The sequence below is a fragment of the Aspergillus udagawae genome (genome assembly GCF_001078395.1).
Source record: "Aspergillus udagawae IFM 46973 DNA, scaffold_6, whole genome shotgun sequence".
Taxonomy (NCBI): domain Eukaryota; kingdom Fungi; phylum Ascomycota; class Eurotiomycetes; order Eurotiales; family Aspergillaceae; genus Aspergillus; species Aspergillus udagawae.
The window spans coordinates 49,266-68,325 of NW_025091269.1; the positions used below are offsets into that span (position 1 = coordinate 49,266).

Sequence of the window (19,060 nt, forward strand, 5' to 3'; positions counted from 1 at the left end):
GATATTCAGAGATATTCAGAGATATTCAGAGATATTCAGAGATATTCAGAGATATTAAGAGATATTCAGAGGTATTTACATCACACCCTGCAATCTGGCTCTGACCGCGAAGGTCCCACAGTACTCCCGTGGCAGACAAGCGCCCGAAACTCAACCTCTCCACGTTTTTCGCCAATTCCACCGGCCCAAATTCCGCCTCGAGGGTCTGCTCTTGTCGACTCGGCGACTGGATGTCTGTATGTATAGGGCTTCTTGCCATTCGACCCCAATGTCGTTGAAACGAGGGCTGGAGTATGAGTCGTGTGATGTTTGCTTTCGGCGCAAAATCAAATGCGATCGGGCATCTCGCGCAAGAGAGGGCCATGACTCATGTTCTCAATGTGATCTACGGCAGTGGCCATGCACCTTGGACTCTGATGATGTCCGAATCCACCGGCGCCGCAAGATAAGCCCCAATAATGCGGACTCGGAGGGAAGCAGCCTAGTCTCGACTCTCCTCGAGTCATCCTTGAACGACCGGGGCAGATTTACTCCGCCTCTAGGCGGGAATACCTCGTTACCACTATCACCCCAAACGACTATCGTTGCAACATTAAACCCAGATACCAATACCGACTCTCCTTCACCTGCTTCAACCAGCGAGTCGCTGTGGACAGACCTGGATCTTGAACTCAGCCCCGAAAGCATTTCGTTTCTGAATGAGGTGTTCATGCCAGGGTTTGCTCCCTCGGAATCAATTGCCAACCAGCCTACAGAATGCAAACGATATTATGGAAGGGACGATTGCAAATCAGAGTCCTTACGAGATCCAAGGAATCGACTTCAGCACCCTAGAGACAGCTCTCACTGCGTACTTTGATTTTGCATCTCTAGTTCTGTCCATCATTCACAGAGATGCCTTGATGGCAGACTATGAGACCCATCGAAGTAGCTCTGCTCTCATTTTTGCAGGGGCATGTCGAGGTTGCCCCTTCATTCCCGTTTCGGACATGTGGAACTTGCAGCAGTAATTTGCTTTTGGCTTTAGGCTGGCATTTCTGGAAGTGCAAAACAATGTAGCATCTAAGCAAACCATTAGACTGATGATCTTGAAGCGCTGGCACTCATGTTTGGCTTTGCTTACGAATCAGAAACTCGGCGCCTTGTTCCTGGACGCACCAATCTCTTGTCTTAATGGCGTAGTAGTACTAGATATTCTGCCCCCCCAACGCTGGAAAGAGCAGCGAAGCGCAAAGCGCTTCTACTGTGGCACCGATACGGACTGGATGCGTTCTACTGTCTTGATCATGGAGTCATGTCTTGGATACAATAAGAAGACATTGAGGATGTCAAACGTTCCGAAAGCTTTACTGGAACGAGGAGTTATCTTGGCACTATGCTTTCATTAGCCACTATTGGCTGAAGAATAGCACGCACAATCTGCAGTCCTGGAGCGAAACGCAAGGGAGCTAAACTCCAGGATGTGGAAAACCTCTATGAGCAGCTCTCAAAGTGGGGGCAAGATTCATGTCCGTCGCGGCTACGGTTTACAGGAAATATCAACTCTGATCCTGCGGAGCGGGAAGGATATAGCCGTCCCTCGAACACAATGAACACGAATTTGCTGCACCGAACAGTGATCTCGCTGTTGGAGCTTAATTGCTACATGGAAGTTGAGAGATGTCCGGAGGTTGGCATTCAAGAACGTGCATCTGGTGAGGGCGAGCCGCTTGAACTTCGTATTGGATACGAGACGTTAAAAAGCAGCGAACCAAAATTTTCAGACTCTACAATACAAGGAGACTGTCAAGGACCACAGGCAACCCCATAAAAGTGCAGAATCGGTACTCCCTGGTTGATCTTTCGCCAGGTATCTTAGCAGCTAAATGCTTTGAAGGCGTGGGTTGAACAATCTTGAGCCCATAACGTTCAGCTTGGTTATGAACCTCAGTACCCGCCGAAAAGGTACCGCGATGATCCCGTCGAACTTCCGTCTCCGCGATGATCCCGTCCAACTTCCGTCTCCGCGAATCCAAGGTACTCGAGTTCGAGACATGGTTCAGGCATTTATACGGTCTCTCAGCCGTCAGACTCCTATTCCAGTTTCTTCCAGCTACTGGGTTATCAGTTTCGATTGAAAGCTGGTCGATCTTGTTATCTAGTCAAAATGGCTGGCTTCCTTCTTGGCCCTATTTTTCAGCCACCGTCGGGGCTCTTGAGTTCCCCCAACGTGAGAGCTGTTACTGCGAATCTGTCTACATCCTTAATTGAGGCCACTTATCAGGGCCATAGTAGCTATGGAGACTTCACTGCCAATTCGTCCTCAATCTCCATCACGGCATTGTCCACCCAGGATGATCAGAACTCTCCCTTTTTCGATTTCCATTTCTCATCGCCTTTTGTGAACCAGTCGGCTGGTAGTACTGAAAACGTGACCAGTACCTCCTTGTACAGGATCGGTAGCATTTCCAAGCTCTTCACTGTGTATACACTTTTGGTCAATTACGGTTGGGAGCATTGGGATGACAGCATTACGAAGTATCTTCCTGAACTTCAAGGCGCTGCTAATCTTGATGATGATACTTCGGTTGCGCATATTGACTGGAGCAAGATCACGATCGGAGATCTTGCCTCACAGCTATCTGGTATCGGCAGGGATTGTGAGTTTCATATGAAAACGTGGCGAGAGAGCAAAAGCTAATATGTAACGAAGATTCCTATGGAGACTTGGCCAATATTGATGTCTCTTGGTCAGAAGCTGGACTACCTTCACTGTCACCAGAAGATGTTCCCCAATGCGGTGGCAATGCTAGCATGTCACCATGTGATCGCAACGGTATCGTGCTTGTTATCCACATCTCTCAATATTCATACTCATCGTTTCTCTTTCTAGAATATTTCCGGGGTCTACTTCGAAGAGCTCCAGTTTTTGCACCGCAAACGACACCTGTCTATTCAAACACTGCCTACCGAATGCTCGGATACATCTTGGAAGCAATCTGTGGTACTCAGTTCAATGAACTGCTACAGTCTTCAGTCCTTCGACCTTTGAATCTGACAACCACCACTTCTGCGATTCCTACGGGCGAAGGCTCGTGGGTAATTCCAAACGGTGAGAGTGGGTGGTATCAGGACACGGGTGACGAGACACCGTAAGTATTCCTGGGAACTTCCGTGTCACCGACCTCTTCTAAATTGTGTCGATATCAAGTACAGCAGGGATGTACTCTTCGTCGTCTGATTTGGCAAGTTTGGCCGTGATATTCTGCTCAACAGGCAGCTTTCTCCGGTCGCCACTAGACGCTGGATGAAGCCGAGCTCCCATACCTCAAGTCTTTCTTTATCCGTGGGAAGCCCCTGGGAGATCCTGAGGACCAAGAGTCAGATATCCCACGGCCGCACTATTGACCTGTACACTAAGTCTGGGAGTATCGGTCAGTACAACTCGCTTCTGATTATCTCCCCGGACTATGGCGCTGCGCTTTCGATAATGGCAGCCGGTCCAAGCAGCGCGGCGGTTGTTGAAGCTGCTTCCGAAATTGTCCTGCAGTCTTTGATCCCGACTCTGGAGAATCAAACTCTTCACGAAGCATGCAAGGCCTTGTGCGGAACTTATGAGTCGTCCGATCGGAGTAAAAACTCGAGTCTTACCGTGTCCGTGGACAGGAATGGTCTCCGGGTGGAGCGGTGGATCAATCGCGGTGTCAACTTTCAGGCAGTTATACAGGCTTATGCTTCTCAGACCGGCAGCCCGCCCATTAAAGTGATCCTGCAGGCGACGAATCTAGGATATTCGCCAAATAGTCAAGGCAACGATGTTAGGTCTCGTCGCGTGGCATACCGAGCGATTTTTGAGAAAGACACGAATGAGCCGACTGGCCAACACCGGATTATGGACCAAAGCGCAGGACTATGGAGCTCTGTCGATACTCCAATGTACGGGGAAATTGCTATTGATGAGTTTGTCGTTCATTTGGGCCATTCTGGGATCGCTTTCGCGATAGAGCCTCGAGTTATGAGAGACATGCTGTACAAGGTTGATGGCGGAGCAGGCAACTCTCCTCGTTTCACTCATATTCAGACGCCAAAATCCTAGTCTGCACGCATTTCCATATCTGTGTTCCAGGTATCTTATCTATTAAATGCGAGCCAATTACCATCAATCTATAATGATGGTGATTGAGTCCCTCGTCCATGTGCAACGCTGTCGTCTCCATATGTTAATCTTCCCATCGCGATCATTTTCGCCAGATATATATAGATAATTCAATACATTGCCTTCGTTCGTGCTGCTTCCCGTCTTACTCAGTACAGACGTCCTTTATGACGCCATCACATAATATGTGCCACATAAGTCCTTCTTCTTAGGGACGTAAATTTGATATATTCGGCCTTCCCACTATTTTCACTATCGACTCTAGATACAGGAAACTCTAAATATGAGTACTTCAGATCTGAGAACTCGCCTAATACATCTCTATTTCTCGTTCCCACCATCGTGTCTTGATAGCAGAGGGCTGTTCATGCATGGGACGGCTCATTGGTCGTTTGGTCAACTTGAGGTTTCGCGTGCGCTCGCTAGCCTTCTACGCCACCTTGGCGCTTGTCCCGAGACCTACATCGGTGTTTGCATGGAGAAATCCAAATGGTACCCCGTTGCTGTGTTGGGAGTATTGCTAACGGGAGCAGTCTTTGTCCATCTGGATATGAACTTACCCGTGGATCGTCTACAGAGGATATGCAGCAACGTAAAAGTGAAGATTATAGTTGCCTCCCAACACATGTCGGAAAAGTGCTCTAGCCTAAGAAGGAGTACCACTATACTTAGCGAACAGACTGTGCAGCTGTGGGAGAGAACCACGTACGGCGGGTGTTCAGGCGGGTCTTATACTGCGGCATACGTCGCATTTACTTCTGGTTCTTTAGGAACGCCCAAAGGCGCCATTATTGAGCATGGAATGCTTTATCATACGTTTGCCGCGTTCTAAAAAGTGTGCTCGCCTCCTCCAGGGTACCGCAGTCTATTTTTCTCATCCCCGGCCTTCGACAGTGCGGTAATAGAAGTATTATTTGTTCATGCATGCGGCGGGTTGTCTATGCGTTCCGTCAGAAGACGACCAATTCAGTAATTTGTCCAGGGCAATAAGACAGATGGGTGTTGATTTCCTCGTTCTTACTCCATCAATCGGGAGAACCTTGACTCTATCCGAGATTCCATCCATACACACCATGATCCTGGTGGTCGAGGCTGTTCTCGCCAGTGACATCACAACTTATTCGAGCGCAGTGTCACTGTATGTTGGATACAGTCCTGCCGAATGCACTCTTCTTACCACAATGGACCGCCTTGAACAAGTGGACCCCGGGCCATCGAACATAGGATACCTGTTAAATGGCTCATGTTGGGTAGCTCACCTAAGTGATCATAATCAGCTCGTGCCCATTGGAGTGGTCGGAGAACTTGTAATTGGAGGACTGATCATTGGACGTGGTTATATTGAGCGACCCAAGGAGAGTGCCGCAGCTTTCGTTAAAAAGCCTGAAATGGGCTGCTGAGTTCGGAATTCCTGGAGACTAACGTCTGTACAAAACTGGGGATCAGGTGAAATACAATAGGGGTGGTAGTTTATAGATTATCGGACGCACGTCAGCTACATGAATGCACAGGAAAGCCAGGAATTCAGCCAAACCAATCGACTCTAAGCAAAATGCGTTCAATTCCTCCCTTCCTATGAGTTGCATATGCATATTGCACTTGGGCCTACGGGCCTCGGCAGAGGTCACGAGTATTTATGAAGAGATGGATCACTCGAGGATTGTCCTGCCCGCCATGCGTGTTCTATGCAGCATGTATTAATGTCTTACCAACTGCTAGTGGAAGTAGAGCAGGTTCTGTTTCACGAGCTGGCAGGTAATCCAGTAGAACTCAATAAACATACCAAAATAAAGAGACTTTATGCTCGGCAAGGAGCCAGCTGAAGCATTGCTGCCTGATTTGGCTTTGATCGTAGTACTAGTCTCGGAAAGTAAGGGGCTAAACATGCACGTTGATTATAACCTTCAATACCACCATCCTTGGAGTTCAGGCCAGGCAATTGACATAGCTTGACTGCAAGTTAATGGCGGTGAGGCCGCCTTGCATAGTCCAACTCACCGGTATGCTGAGTTGTATTATGACCGGCAATGTACCCTTTCTAAAGAATAAAAAGAGGAGGTACAAGAATATCATCGCTGTCCATGTGAAAGATACCCTATCTTTGAGCTAAGTACAAACCTGTTGTGAGCTACCTCTCTTACTATTATCAACTACTTCCTAGTGCATTATCCTTTGCAAGCACGGTCAGCAAAGATGACGATTACGAAAAACTCCCCTACTCCAGTAATTCGTCGTATTGACGCAAGCGAGGGGCCCGAGGCAATCCTCCGTATCTTGAGGGAAGACGGCTGCGTGATCATTCGGGATGTCCTCCCTCTCGAGGTGATCCAACGTCTCAACCAGGAAGTGGAGCCCCAGCTTGAGAAGGGCGGTGGCCAACGAGACGACGACTTGATCAAAGAGGGCCACGGTGTGAAGACAAGATACCTGAATAGCCTGACAATCCACAGCAAATCCTTCCGCGACGAGATCCTCAACCAGCCACTCATCCATGGCATTTGCGAGGGAACGTTCCGGGAAGAATCCGGAGACTACTGGTTAACTACAGCGACCATCATCGAGATCGGACCCGGGGAGAAAGCCCAGCCTGTCCACCGAGATTCCGTGGGAACCTTTCCCATGTTTAAGCGCATGGGGGTCAATGCACCGGAGGCCATGCTCAATTTCTTCGTCGCCCTTAACGAGTTTAAGGATGAGAACGGCGCCACGCGCGCAATCCCCGGTAGCCATAAATGGCCTGACTTCACAGTGCCGGGACACCTCGATCAAACGGTTCCCGCCGAAATGCAACCAGGTGACGTGTTTGTGTTCACCGGTAAGTTGCTGCACGCTGGAGGCTGTAACTCAACAAAGGATAGCTACCGGCGTGGTCTCTCGGTGACCTTCCAAGCAGCATACTTGACACCGGCTGAAGCACCGTATAACATCCCGCGTGAGATCATTGACAGCATGACTCCTTTGGCGCAGAAAATGGTTGCATGGCGATCTGTCGACCCTCTTACGCCGTTTGGTCTATGGAGAGTCGGCTTCAATGAGCTAGGCGCAGAGATGGGCCTGAAATCCAACCAACCGCTCAAATAGGGGGAGCCAGAGACTTCTTACTGGAGCTGTCATGTTCTTCGTTTGGGGTTGGAATTATCATTCAATGTACGACGAGTCCACCATAGAGAGAATGCGAACACAGGCCAATGTCCAAACCATCAAAGTCAGACTGGCGGTCTGGGTTAGATTTAGTCTAGAGAACAATGGATCAGTCAAGGCGATGGCAGAATTTAAGCTGTCTTATCTGTAGCCGGCGAGCTGCGAACGTAGCAACTTCCAACAGTTTTCAATCATTTAAGAGGGGATATTTTTACAAAGAGCTCATTCTGGGCCTAGAGAGAATGTAGAAGTGTTGGCCTTCTATGTACTGTCCTTTTCTACCCCAAGGTCGCTTCTCGAATATCACAGTTAGAACAGCCCACCTAAAATGAGATAGGCATGGTTTGGGGATCCTAACAAGCAATTTGAGTTCTGTTCCTTGATTAACTACTACGCATTAATTAGAAAAATGATGAACCGAGAAGCCATCACTTTGGTCTGTAAAGATATATTATACCAAATCTTCTCGGGGTTCGGGTACTAACTTTCAGACAGGTAATAAGTAACAGTAGAATAATGGGGAGCTATATGGAAGAGTCTCCTATATTGCAACCAGAACGATCACTGGCATCACAACGAACTGTACTGTAGATACAAAAGTTACTCAAGGAAACATGAGATCGGTTCATCAGGAGAGCAGCACAGATCCACAATCAACTTTACAAGTCTATGATGCAAAGACCGAGCCCGAGGCAAATCCATCACATTGGGATTCACACATAGTTGAACGCTCAACAGATCACCGAAAGGCTCAGTGAAAATGAAGAGCTCACGACCAGGGCGGAAATATCCATTTGGCGAAAAGGTGGTTTGAAGATCCCCCAGTAGCATCGTATGGTTTAGAGGGATATTTTGATGCTGGACAATGGTGTTGAAGTCGGTCCCGTTCGGCCAGGCCGTGCAATGATCAATGATCTCTTGCAGCTCAATGTCATCATGTTTAACGGTTTTTTGGTATTGTGTCTGCGCGTGCTGGAGGAGGTCACGGCCTGTCCATGACTGTTGGAGCTGGATGCGTGCAGGGATAAAATTCAAACAGCAGCCCAGAATCCGGTCAATATCAGGCAACGGGCAGCTGCGGCTGTTCACCGTTTGGCCGAAGACGATGTCCCTCGCCCCTGTTTCCAGGCCCAAAACCAAGCTCCAGGCAGACCTGACCACACTGGCCATCGTAATACCCAGTGGTGGCTCGGGGGCCGGTTGCAGGTTAGTGTTCTCCCAGATGGTGTCTCCTTGGGTGAGATCGGCGAATGCACTAGGAGGCTCGGTGATCCGAGTGATTTTCGAGCCCTGGAGGTAGTCTTTCCAGAACTGTAGGGAAGGCGTCTTATCACGCAGCGCCCGGTAATAGATATAGGTCGACAAGGGTGTACTGGGGGTCAACGGCCTTGCATGATATGCCTCCTGTACGCTGCTAAACAATTCCGCTATAGACAGCCCGTCCCATTGCGCATGTGAGACACGGAAGCTCAGCGAATGCCGTGATCCATCGGAATGGGATATAAGCACAAAGGCGAAGACCAGCGGTCCCTTAAGTGGGATATGCTCACGGTCAGCAGTCTGAAGGCGCCTCCTGACATCCGGGATAGGCTCATCTACCACAAAGTGGTGGAATGGGGTATTGACTTTGTCAAGAATCACTTGCAATATCTGTTTTGCGTATGGGACAAAAACGGTACGCAAGATAGCGAACATGTTGAAAACTTTGTCACAGGCATCGCGCAGTCGGCGAATGTCTAGAGGCCCGTCAATATCAAACGTGAAGTGGTGTAGAGTGGGCGTGGTCATAAAGAAGGATTGAGTGGCCGATGTAGGTAGGATGTCCACAATATGGCAGTCCGATGGGATTGTGCGCCGCACGCGAAGCAGCATGGAGAAAAGTTCGCGGTCAGTCACAGGGCAGAGCGAGAACGGTTTTAGAACAAACTGTTCGATATTGCTGTTAGTTCCGGCTTTAGCTAGTGCCGCAAGCCGGGGATGAGCAAAGATATCTGCAACTACTATGTTCAGTCCCTGTTTTCGTGCAGATGCGGCAACTCTCATCGCAGTGACCGAATCACCCCCAACCTGGAAGAAATGGTCTTCAGCGCCGATTGTTTCCGGCTTGATGCGCAGAACATCGACCCAGATAGCATGGAGGAGCTTTTCTTCTGGAGATGAGGGCTTACACTGGCCACCTGCCGAGGGGCGGTAATCCTTTAGTTGGTCAGAAGACAAAGCCGAGGCCCAAGACTGCAGTTGCTTGCGATCCACCTTGCCAGATGAATTCAAAGGCAGTGTAACCGAGGGGACAAAATAGGTTGGGACCATGTAGGAGGGCAGGCTCTCAAACAGCTTTGTACTGGCAGCCGCAGCACGATCACGGAACTCCTTCCCAACGGCGCTAAACCCGTCAAACTGACTGGATACTTCCTTTGTTGAGGCAATGAATGCAAAAAGTCTCGGGCTGCCATCGGAACCGTTCCGAACCAGCTCTACAACCACATTCCCAGCAGATTCAAAGCATCTGTGAATGTGGTACTCCAGCTCCTGAAGTTCCAGACGCTGTCCTCTAACCTTGATTTGAGTGTCCTTGCGCCCATGGATGTACAGCCTGCCATCAGAGCCATATCGCACAAGATCACCCGTTTTGTACAGCCGGTTATTTCGTCCAAGCGAGGATCGCATGTTGCGCAACCATCGCGGAGGCTCAATGAATGCGGTTTGAGTCGCAGTCGGATTGTTTAGATACCCGCGGCCAACAATTGGCCCTTCAATAACCAGTTCGCCGACAACTCCAATCGGAACCAAGCGCTCGTGATCATCTGGATCGACGACCCAAGTTGCACAACCGACGCCCCAGCCGATCTCTCCGACGCGTGAAGTTGTATTGATATTCGGTTGGACAACCGAGCACACGGAACACTCGGCGGGACCGTAATGGTTGATAAGAATGACATGATCAAGCCAGCGCTCCATGTCGTGGTGAGTCATCGCTTCTCCACCACAGACGAGGACCCGAAGGTCTGGCAGCGCAGCGGGCGATACAAGACGGGAGAATGACGGAGTGAGGAGAGCATGCGAAATTCGGAGAGTTCCCATTGTCTCCACGAAACGGTCTCTTCTCTCCACCTCGGACAGGACACATACACAGCCACCTGTCATTAACGGCATGAGCATCTCAAAGATACTAACGTCAAATGCGTAAGATGAAAACTGTAACACGCGGGCTGAAGCATTCATGTTCAATATGGGAGCCTGCGCATGGACCATTGAACAGAAGGACCCATGCTCGATTATAATCCCCTTTGGCTTGCCGGTAGAACCGGACGTATAGACAGCGTAGGCGGCATTGGTCGGCCCTGTTTGCATGGCGGCGGAAAACAACTGGCTTGACGGCGCTGGGAGTAGACAACGCCAAAGATCTTGTGTTCCCCCCACTACTACAACAGTACTGGAAAATAGTGCGCATCGCTCTGCCTGGGCTGGTGATGAAAGCAGAAGCGGGCCACCGACATCTTGACAGATGGTCTCTATTCGTTGGTCAGGATGGCCGGAATCAAGAAGGACAAAAGCCGCCCCAGTCTTGAGCACAGCCAATATGGCCACGGCTGTCCACATGCCTTTCTCAAAGCAGAGTGGAACAAACATTTCCGTCCCAACCCCATGTTGTGATAGATAATGGGCGAGTGCGGTCGAATGGACATCTAGTTCCCTATATGTGAGCGTACGCCCGGAGCTACATACAGCAGGGGCATCGGGGCATTCGGTTGCGCGCTTCTGGACGACATCATGCACACGACAGTCGTGGTAACTGGATAACTCTTTATTCCAGTGCCAGATCAAGTTATGGTGAGCTTGGCAGAAGAGGTTCAGGCTCGACGCCGGAGCCTGGTCATCATTGATAATCATTGTGACCGCCTGATCAAAGCAAGCAGCAATCAACGGCGCTTGGCTATCGGACAAACATGATGACCAATATCTGAGATGGACAATAGTCCGAGACTTTTCGATCTCCACGTTGAGGACAATATCATATTCCGTGGGATCCACCCGATGCACAAGGCGTAAGTCAGTAGAGAATTTAGCATGTTGTGGGCCGTCAACTCGTTCGACAGATATTCCAGTGTTGAACAAGGATCGTCCGCTGAGCCCCTTTCGGTGAAAAATATCGGCAACGGGGTACGTTTGATGGGCTAACCCAGCGGCGTAGTCGGCGTGGACCTGCTGAACGAGCTGTTCAATAGTGGCGTTTTTGAACTTCACACGCATCGTGAGCATGTTGATAAGTGGGCCCACGACCTCCGGCGCCCCATCAAACGGCATTTCTCTTCCTGAGTTGAGGTTGCCAAAACAAACATCATACGAGCCAGTGTAAGATCCCAGGACCAAGGCCCAAGCGAGGCCAAAGACGTTTGGTGCAGTGACGTTGCGATTCCGACAATAAAGCTCGATTCCATCAACTCCAGCAACATCAAAGACGTAGTCATTTGTAACACCGCTTTCGGTGTTGGCTTGTTTCGTGAGGGCTGGAAATTGACAAGGTTGAATCCCATCCAGGTATGTATCCCAAAACTCTGCGTCGGCGATGGGATCTCGTGTCTGAATAAAGCTGATGTAGTTGGAAAAGAGCGGTCCCACTGGACTACTCAGCTGGTTGTCATATGCAAGGCAAATGTCCCGTTTCAAAAGGTCAATTGACTTGGCATCAGTCAGAGCATGACTTATGTCCAGGCGGATGTAGACCTTCTGGTCACAGGACACGAAAATTAAGAAGCGTAGTGGGGAGTGAGGGCTGGCCTGGAATTGGCCACTCTGTAGCAGTGCCTGTGCATCTTTTTCTCCACTGTTGTAAATGACAATCTGATGGTGGGGTTTGCATAGGACGACTTGATCGAAAGCTGCAACCTCAGAGGTTGTCTCAATGAAACATGTACGTAGAGATGCATGACGAGCCATGACTTGCTCTATAGCAGCTTTTGCCCTCTCAGCAGAAGCAGGCCTCTTCTCTCCAGGGACGATCTCCCATGTTATGACCACTTGATAGCAAGATGGATCCTTCGCCTGAGACAAGAGTATACCCCGTTGCATAGGGGAGCATGGGTATATTTCCTCAACATCTTCCGGTCTTATATTGGCATGCTGCAATGTCTCCAAAAGACAGTCCAATTGGGAATAATCCAGATCCAACATAGGGAAGTCAGCGAGCGTGTAGCTCCTCGGATGCGTCTTGAACTCTGATGCTATCAAATTCAAAGCCTTGCGCAAGCTAGCTGTCCACGGCTGAAGGACCTGAGACGGGTTGCATCCCTGCGGGTATGTAAAGGTGAAAGCTAACTGGCCATCTTGCACAAAAGCATTGATGTCGACCATAGACCATCGCCTCGCGTCATCTGCAGCGTCGAAAATGCTCATATTTTGGAGAGACTCCACTTCGAACAAGGAGCCGGCCTGACCCAGCTGTTGATGGTATCGTCCTGCGTAATTGAAAACGATCTCCATCTTGCCAGCCGGGCTAGCCTTCTGGTTTCTTGTATTGAAATAGTTCGCTGTGAATGCCTCCAATCCATTTCTGCAGAGCCTGCGGCGGGTATCCTTCACTTGGCGCACAACCGTGGCAATATCATGAGCCGCATCCACCTCGACGTGGACCGGAGCAATGGTAGTAAACCATCCCACCGTCCGAGTCAAGTCGATGGCAGAATCCCATGGTTCCCGACCATGCCCTTCGGAGAAAATGACTGGGGCAGGACGATCTGAAAATGTCGTGGTGAAGGCGAACAGAAGAGCAGCGTGGAGCAACTCCACAGGCTGCGTTCCAAAGGCATTGTTGGCTTCTCCAAGTAATGCTTCCGTGGTCGGAGTATCAATCTGTATGACCGTCTCGTGGGTCCCTCCTATCGTATTCAGACATTCGGATGTCCCCCAGAAATCTTCGGGTGTACTATAATGCAGTGGCCCTTGGGGAACGGAGAGCGACTCGTGTCCGTACGCAGCCAATAAGGTACACCAGGTCTGGAACGAAGTCGACTGTCCTGTTGGAATTGATCGTCCATGTAGCAGGGTCTCAAGGTCAGCAAGCAGCACGGTCCATGAAACCATATCGATCACAAGGTGGTGCGCAAGGAGAAATATGCTCTGATTCCCATCAATATCGATCAAATCTGCAGAGAATACGGGACCGGCCGATATGTCGAGTGCTCGCCGACTCTCCATAAGTACTTTTTTCACCATGTCCGCAGAGGTCAGCTGATGGTGCCTGCAACCATATGAACCCTCAATCTCACTGGGAATGAGCTGTTTCCACTGGCCATCAGCGTTCAGTAAGAACCGGGCACGTAGTAGCGGATGCTCCTCCGCAATTTCTTGCATGGCCAATCTTAGCTGGTCAAAAGATACGGGCTTCTTGAGGTGGAGGAGGAGGTTATGATTGAATCGGTTCTGCTGTTGCAGCCGGTTGGTATCAAAGAAGAGTTGCTGAATTGGAGACAGATCGAAAGGCGTGTCTAATGTATCGTGGTTGGCTAACATTAGGCGGTCGGATGAATTTGTAGCGTGTGTCACGATTTGGGATATAGTTCGCAAGCGAAAGATGTCCTCCACTGTTAATTGTAGTCTGGATCGGCCAGCGCGAGCCTGGGCAACCACCAGCATGGCCGTGATCGAGTCTCCACCAAGTTGGAAGAAGCTTTTGTTGGTACCGATCGCACTGACAGGGAGGTTCAGTACTCGAGACCAAATTGTTTGCAACTCCTTCTCCGTGTCGGAAGCGGAAACATGAGAGGGCATTGCCAATGCCTCAAACTCCATGAGCTGGTCCCAGGTCCGGCTTGTGATCTCTCGTGTCAACCGTTGCCGATCAAGTTTCCCTGACGGTGTCCGTGGCATTGATGAGACTGATATTATTAGAGAGGGAACCATGAACTCTGGGAGTGATTGTTGCAATTTAGAACGCGCAGTGGCAGTGAGTAGGCAAAATTCCTCACTAGGCGGCAAGCATATATCCCCTCCTGGCCTTGCCTTAGCATTCTCGGAAAGCACAAATCCAACGAGAGTTGCCCTCCCGTCGGCGTCTTTTGGCGTGGCAACAATGGCAGCCACCTCCGCTGCACCATCGAACGATTGTAAGAGATGGTGTTCCACATGAGATGGTTCAAGCCTCTGCCCCCTTAGTTTGACCTGTTGCCCTATTCTGCCGACATAGCGCAGACGGCCATCTTCAGTGTAATGCACGAGGTCTTTCGTCTTATAGACCCGCTTACTTGTGTGCCCGCGAAAGCCTTGAAGCCATCGGGGAGCCTCCATAAATGCTTTCATCGTATCCGAAGCGTTCTGGAAATAGCCCGGACCGACATTCGGACCCTCTATGACCAGCTCTCCGATAGCACCGATGGGAAGGAGAGTGTCATGATTTCGGGGATCACAGATCCACGCCACACAACCCCGAGGATAACCTATGTCCTGGGACTGTACATTGACACTTCCATCAAGGCATTGAGTAGCTGAAATGGGAGCACATTCCGATGGCCCATAGCCGTTCACGAGATGTACATGAGGAGCCCAATGCTCCACATCCGAGGCTTTTACGGGCTCACCAGCCAACATGACTACCCTCAGGGACGGGACCTGCTCCGGTTGGACCAAGCGAGCATATGAAGGCGTGAAGAATGCATGGGTAACACGGAGCGCCCTCATTGGGTGGTGTATATCATTCATGCGGTCGGCGTCAGATGGGATGCAAAGACAAGCCCCGGCCATCAACGTGCCGAAGATCTCCGCAAAGCAGACGTCGAAGGCAAACGAGCAGAACTGCAACAAGCGGGAGTATGAGTCAAGGTTAATCTCCGCTCGGTATGCCAAAGTTGACGACGCGAAACAGTCATGATTGACAACCACCCCCTTCGGCATCCCCGTGGACCCGGAAGTGAAGATGAGATACATCGTGGAATCCGCACCGACGACCGGGAGGTTCAGGTCCTCAACAGGTCGACGCCAAGCGCCAGAGGACTCCGATGCAATGATCGGCTTAGGTCCAATCTGCTGCAGAGTCGCAGCATATCTCTCTGAACAGATACCCAAGGGTGATTCCACCTGGCCACAAATTGCGCGCATTCTGTCGACGGGATATGATGGATCTAATGCAACGATACCACCCCCTGCTTTCAAGACTGCCATCATTGCCACAATTGCCCAGCGGCTCTTCTCAAATAGCACAGGTATTAGCATGCCCGGTCTCGCTCCAAGTAGCAGTAGCTCGCCTGCTAGTTGCGTGGAGTATCTGTCGAGCTCTTGGTAAGTGAGTTCACCATCTAACGAAGATATTGCTGGAGCATGGGGCGTCTTTTTCGCTTGACTCTGAACAATGCTGTGAACGGTCTGTTGTGGCTGAAAGGGAATCGTCTCATTCCACCTTCCTAGCTGAATCAGGTCAGACGGACTGATATGTTGGATCTCGCGTATCGTTTTGTTAGGACCCTTCATTATCTCGTGCAGCACAAACTCAAAGTGGTCTATCAAGCGCCCCATGCGGGTAGGGGGCAACACATTTGCGTCATATGCGACTTGGATCTCCATTTGGGTCTCCTCCGTGTTCGGGTAGCACTCAATACACAGGGCATAAGAGGCAAAGCCCCCGGCTGTCGCTGCCCCTTCCTGACAATCCTTGAACAGTGTTAGGGAATCAGGCCAGGCAGGCTGGACGGTCAACGTGCTCTGGAACATACAGGCCGACTCGGCTTCTGGACTACATCTCTGGATCTTCTGTAGTCCAGCTTGCTCAAACGGTATCATCGAAATAGATTGTTCCTGTACAGCAGCTAACGCTCTGGCGATGGTTCCGTCGGGATTTAATGATGTCCGAAAAGGCACCGTTGCAATAGTCGGACCAGATAAGGCCTCGATCCCATTCACATTCGAGCCTCGTCCAGTGACAGTAGACCCGAAAACAATGTCGTCCGAGCAAGTATTGTGTGAAATGACGAGAGACCATGCCAGCCGAAGGTGGCTCGCTAGAGTCTTTTCGCGAAGGACACGCCTTGGCAGGCAGAGATTGAACCTGGAAATTTGGTGCGCAGTAGGTGTATAATCCGGAGACGGGAGTGCGGGAAACGGCGAAGCCTCTAGGCCTTGAAATTGGTCAACCCAAAATTTCTCGAGCTGCGGTGCAATATTGACCAGGTGTTCGATAAACGGTGAGAATGAGTAGTTCGTTGATGGGGGAACCGGCGACAACTGCTTCTCAATCTGCTCGAGTAGCAATCTTAGGGACCACCTGTCACACAAGGCGTGATGGATTGTGAGAACGAATGTGGCTTGATTATCGTTGGCCAACAGACACGCTCGGACCAGCCTACTTCCAACGCCCATATGTTCCCGGTCAACCCTATCAAGGTAGGACTGGAGTTCCTCAGCAGCGTCCCACTCGAATGATTCTCGTAGGGCCGCCTGAAACACTCCAGAGTGAGAGGGGAAAAGACGTGTCCGAAGAATGTCATTGAGTCCGAACACGCGTTCCCATGCCGTTCTGAATCTATCGAGGTCCACATCCGGCCGAAGATGGCAGATCACTCGTGCTTTATAAAGAGTAGGGTTTCGCATAGAAAGTGCCCAGATACCCTCCTGGAGGGGCGTGCACGGATAGATATCCGCGATTTGAGCGGCGTCCATATGGTTGGCCGCTTCGTGAATGACTTTTTGTCTAACGGCAGCGTCCAGAAGACCAAAGGGCGCCCTTTGCGATGTCGTTGAGTTATTGAGCTGGCGAACGGCTGATGCTAGGTCTTTCAACACGGGGCGATTAAAAACATCTGCCACTGTCAGTTGGATTTTACGCCGGCGGGCTAATCCGGCCATTTTCATCGCTGCTACTGAGTCGCCTGCAAGATCAAAGAAGTTGTCGTTCATGCTCACAGACTTGACTCCCAATATGGTACATGTCAAGTCGTATACTTGTCGTTCGCTCTCCGTGGTTGGTGCTTGATGTTCAGCTTGTCGACCTGCTAAACGTTGAAGATCGTCAGTTGTCATTCCATTCGTCAAGCTTACCAACTTCTGACGGTCAACTTTTCCAGTGACAGTGGTTGGGAAGGCAGCCAAAGCCAACAAGTACTGCGGAATCATATACTCTGGCAGACGCGAGTGGAGCGCCTCTAGAGCATTGTCTATTGTGCGCCGCCTTTCTGTAGTGGGCTGGAGAAATAGCAATTCACCATCGGTGCTGTTCAAAACTGCGGGCTTCGAGTCGGACGGTGGCATGTGGATCAGGGCCAACAGAACCTGTTGTCCATCACGTTCCTGCGGCTTCCACAACATGGCAACAACTCTTCTGGCTTCCGGCATTAGCTGCATTAGATTGTATTCCACCTCATTCAGTTCCACCCTCATGCCGCGGATTTTGACTTGGTTGTCCCCCCGTCGAACATATGACAGAGATCCATCTGCGTTGTAACGCATTATATCCCCGGTCCTGTATACCATGCTTTCGCCGTGGTACGTCCACCGAGTTAGCCACTTAGGGGAGAAAAACGAAGCCTTGGTCCTCTCAGTAGCCCGATAATAACCTGCGGCCAAACCAGGCCCGCGGATCACCAATTCGCCAGCCGCCCCAACAGGCACAAGCTTATGGTGATCACTTGGATCAATAAGCCATGCCTGACCATTCACAGGAACGCCTATCATCCGCCGTTGCTGTATGCTCGTGATTCTGTGGGAGACTGCGAAGATTCCGGTCCATTCTGTAAGGCCATAGGCCTGGAAAATGTCGAGGGCAGCGCTCCATATCTGAATTTGGGCCTCGTTTAGCCCCTCTCCAGCAACTACAAGGCACTTTAAATAGGGGAGGTCATGCGGCTGTAGCGAGCCAAGGACTGTCGGGGTCGTAAGAGCCCAGTTGATTTTCATCTTTGTCATGGTTGCCGCTAATGAGTTCAGCCGTTGCTCATCGGACAACATACACACTGTGCCGCCAGCCGCCAGGGTGCAGAATATCTCGATGATTGCCATCCCAAAAGAGAAAGAAGCGAACTGCAGTACACGGCTGGCGGGACCCAGATGGAGCGCCTTGACATGGTTCGAAATACTGGCAAATGCCTTGTGTGAAATTTCGCATCCTTTTGGTTCTCCTGTACTGCCGGATGTGAATAACACATACGCAGGTGCTTCTCCGTTCGTAGGCCGTCGATAGGACGCTCTCTCTAGATTCAAAAAAGTAGTGGGTGAGATGATCATGACAGAAGGATTTTTCAGGCCTGCGAAGAGACCCGCGCATTCTGCCGACGTGATAATAAGTGGCGAGCCAGCCTGTTGAAGGATTTTCTCTCTCCTCTCTGCTGGATACGTAGGGTCACAGGGAACAAAGCCTCCCCCGGCTTTATTGACTGCCAGAAGAGCTACCACCGCCCAAGAGGTCTTCTCGAAACACGCGATGACCAGCGTCCCACTCTGTACTCCACATGTTTGGAGGTGGGATGCGAGGGTTGTGGAGATTTCATCAAGTTCTTGATAGGTCCATTGACCATCCCAGGCATCGATGGCCACAGCACCTGGCTGTTCGACTGCTTGTCGAGACAGGAAATCGAACAGAAAACAAGACAGTGTTTGGGGTGGTTCGCTACCTTGCCATGATTTTACAAGTTCCTCTTGCATCTGGGAGAACAAGTTGATTTCTCCTATTGATGTTGTCTGGTGTCTCATGATCTGTTGCAGTCCTTGTGGGATGGCACTTGCAATTGCCCACGCAAACGTCTGGGGTAGAGCTTTCGAGCTGAATATTAACTTCATTTCGAGAGATACTGGGCTACAAACTAT

General features: G+C 50.4%; 3 protein-coding genes across 3 annotated transcripts; 2 read left to right on the forward strand and 1 right to left on the reverse strand.

Moving 5' to 3' along the window:
* Nucleotides 1-2,146: 2,146 nt before the first annotated feature.
* Aud_007783 (serine hydrolase domain-containing protein) lies at nt 2,147-4,075 on the forward strand (the record flags this gene model as incomplete). The annotated part of the gene is made up of 3 exons (XM_043292671.1): nt 2,147-2,639; nt 2,693-3,131; nt 3,256-4,075. 3 exons carry the CDS (start codon nt 2,147-2,149, stop codon nt 4,073-4,075), a joined length of 1,752 nt encoding a protein of 583 aa, XP_043148606.1.
* Nucleotides 4,076-6,328: 2,253 nt separating this feature from the next.
* Aud_007784 (phytanoyl-CoA dioxygenase family protein) lies at nt 6,329-7,216 on the forward strand (the record flags this gene model as incomplete). Its single annotated transcript, XM_043292672.1, has 1 exon — nt 6,329-7,216. The coding sequence occupies one exon, from the start codon at nt 6,329-6,331 to the stop codon at nt 7,214-7,216; it is 888 nt and encodes a 295-aa protein (XP_043148607.1).
* Nucleotides 7,217-7,876: 660 nt separating this feature from the next.
* Nucleotides 7,877-19,033, reverse strand: Aud_007785 (nonribosomal peptide synthase; the record flags this gene model as incomplete). The annotated part of the gene is made up of 1 exon (XM_043292673.1): nt 7,877-19,033. The coding sequence occupies one exon, from the start codon at nt 19,031-19,033 to the stop codon at nt 7,877-7,879; it is 11,157 nt and encodes a 3,718-aa protein (XP_043148608.1).
* Nucleotides 19,034-19,060: the final 27 nt, after the last annotated feature.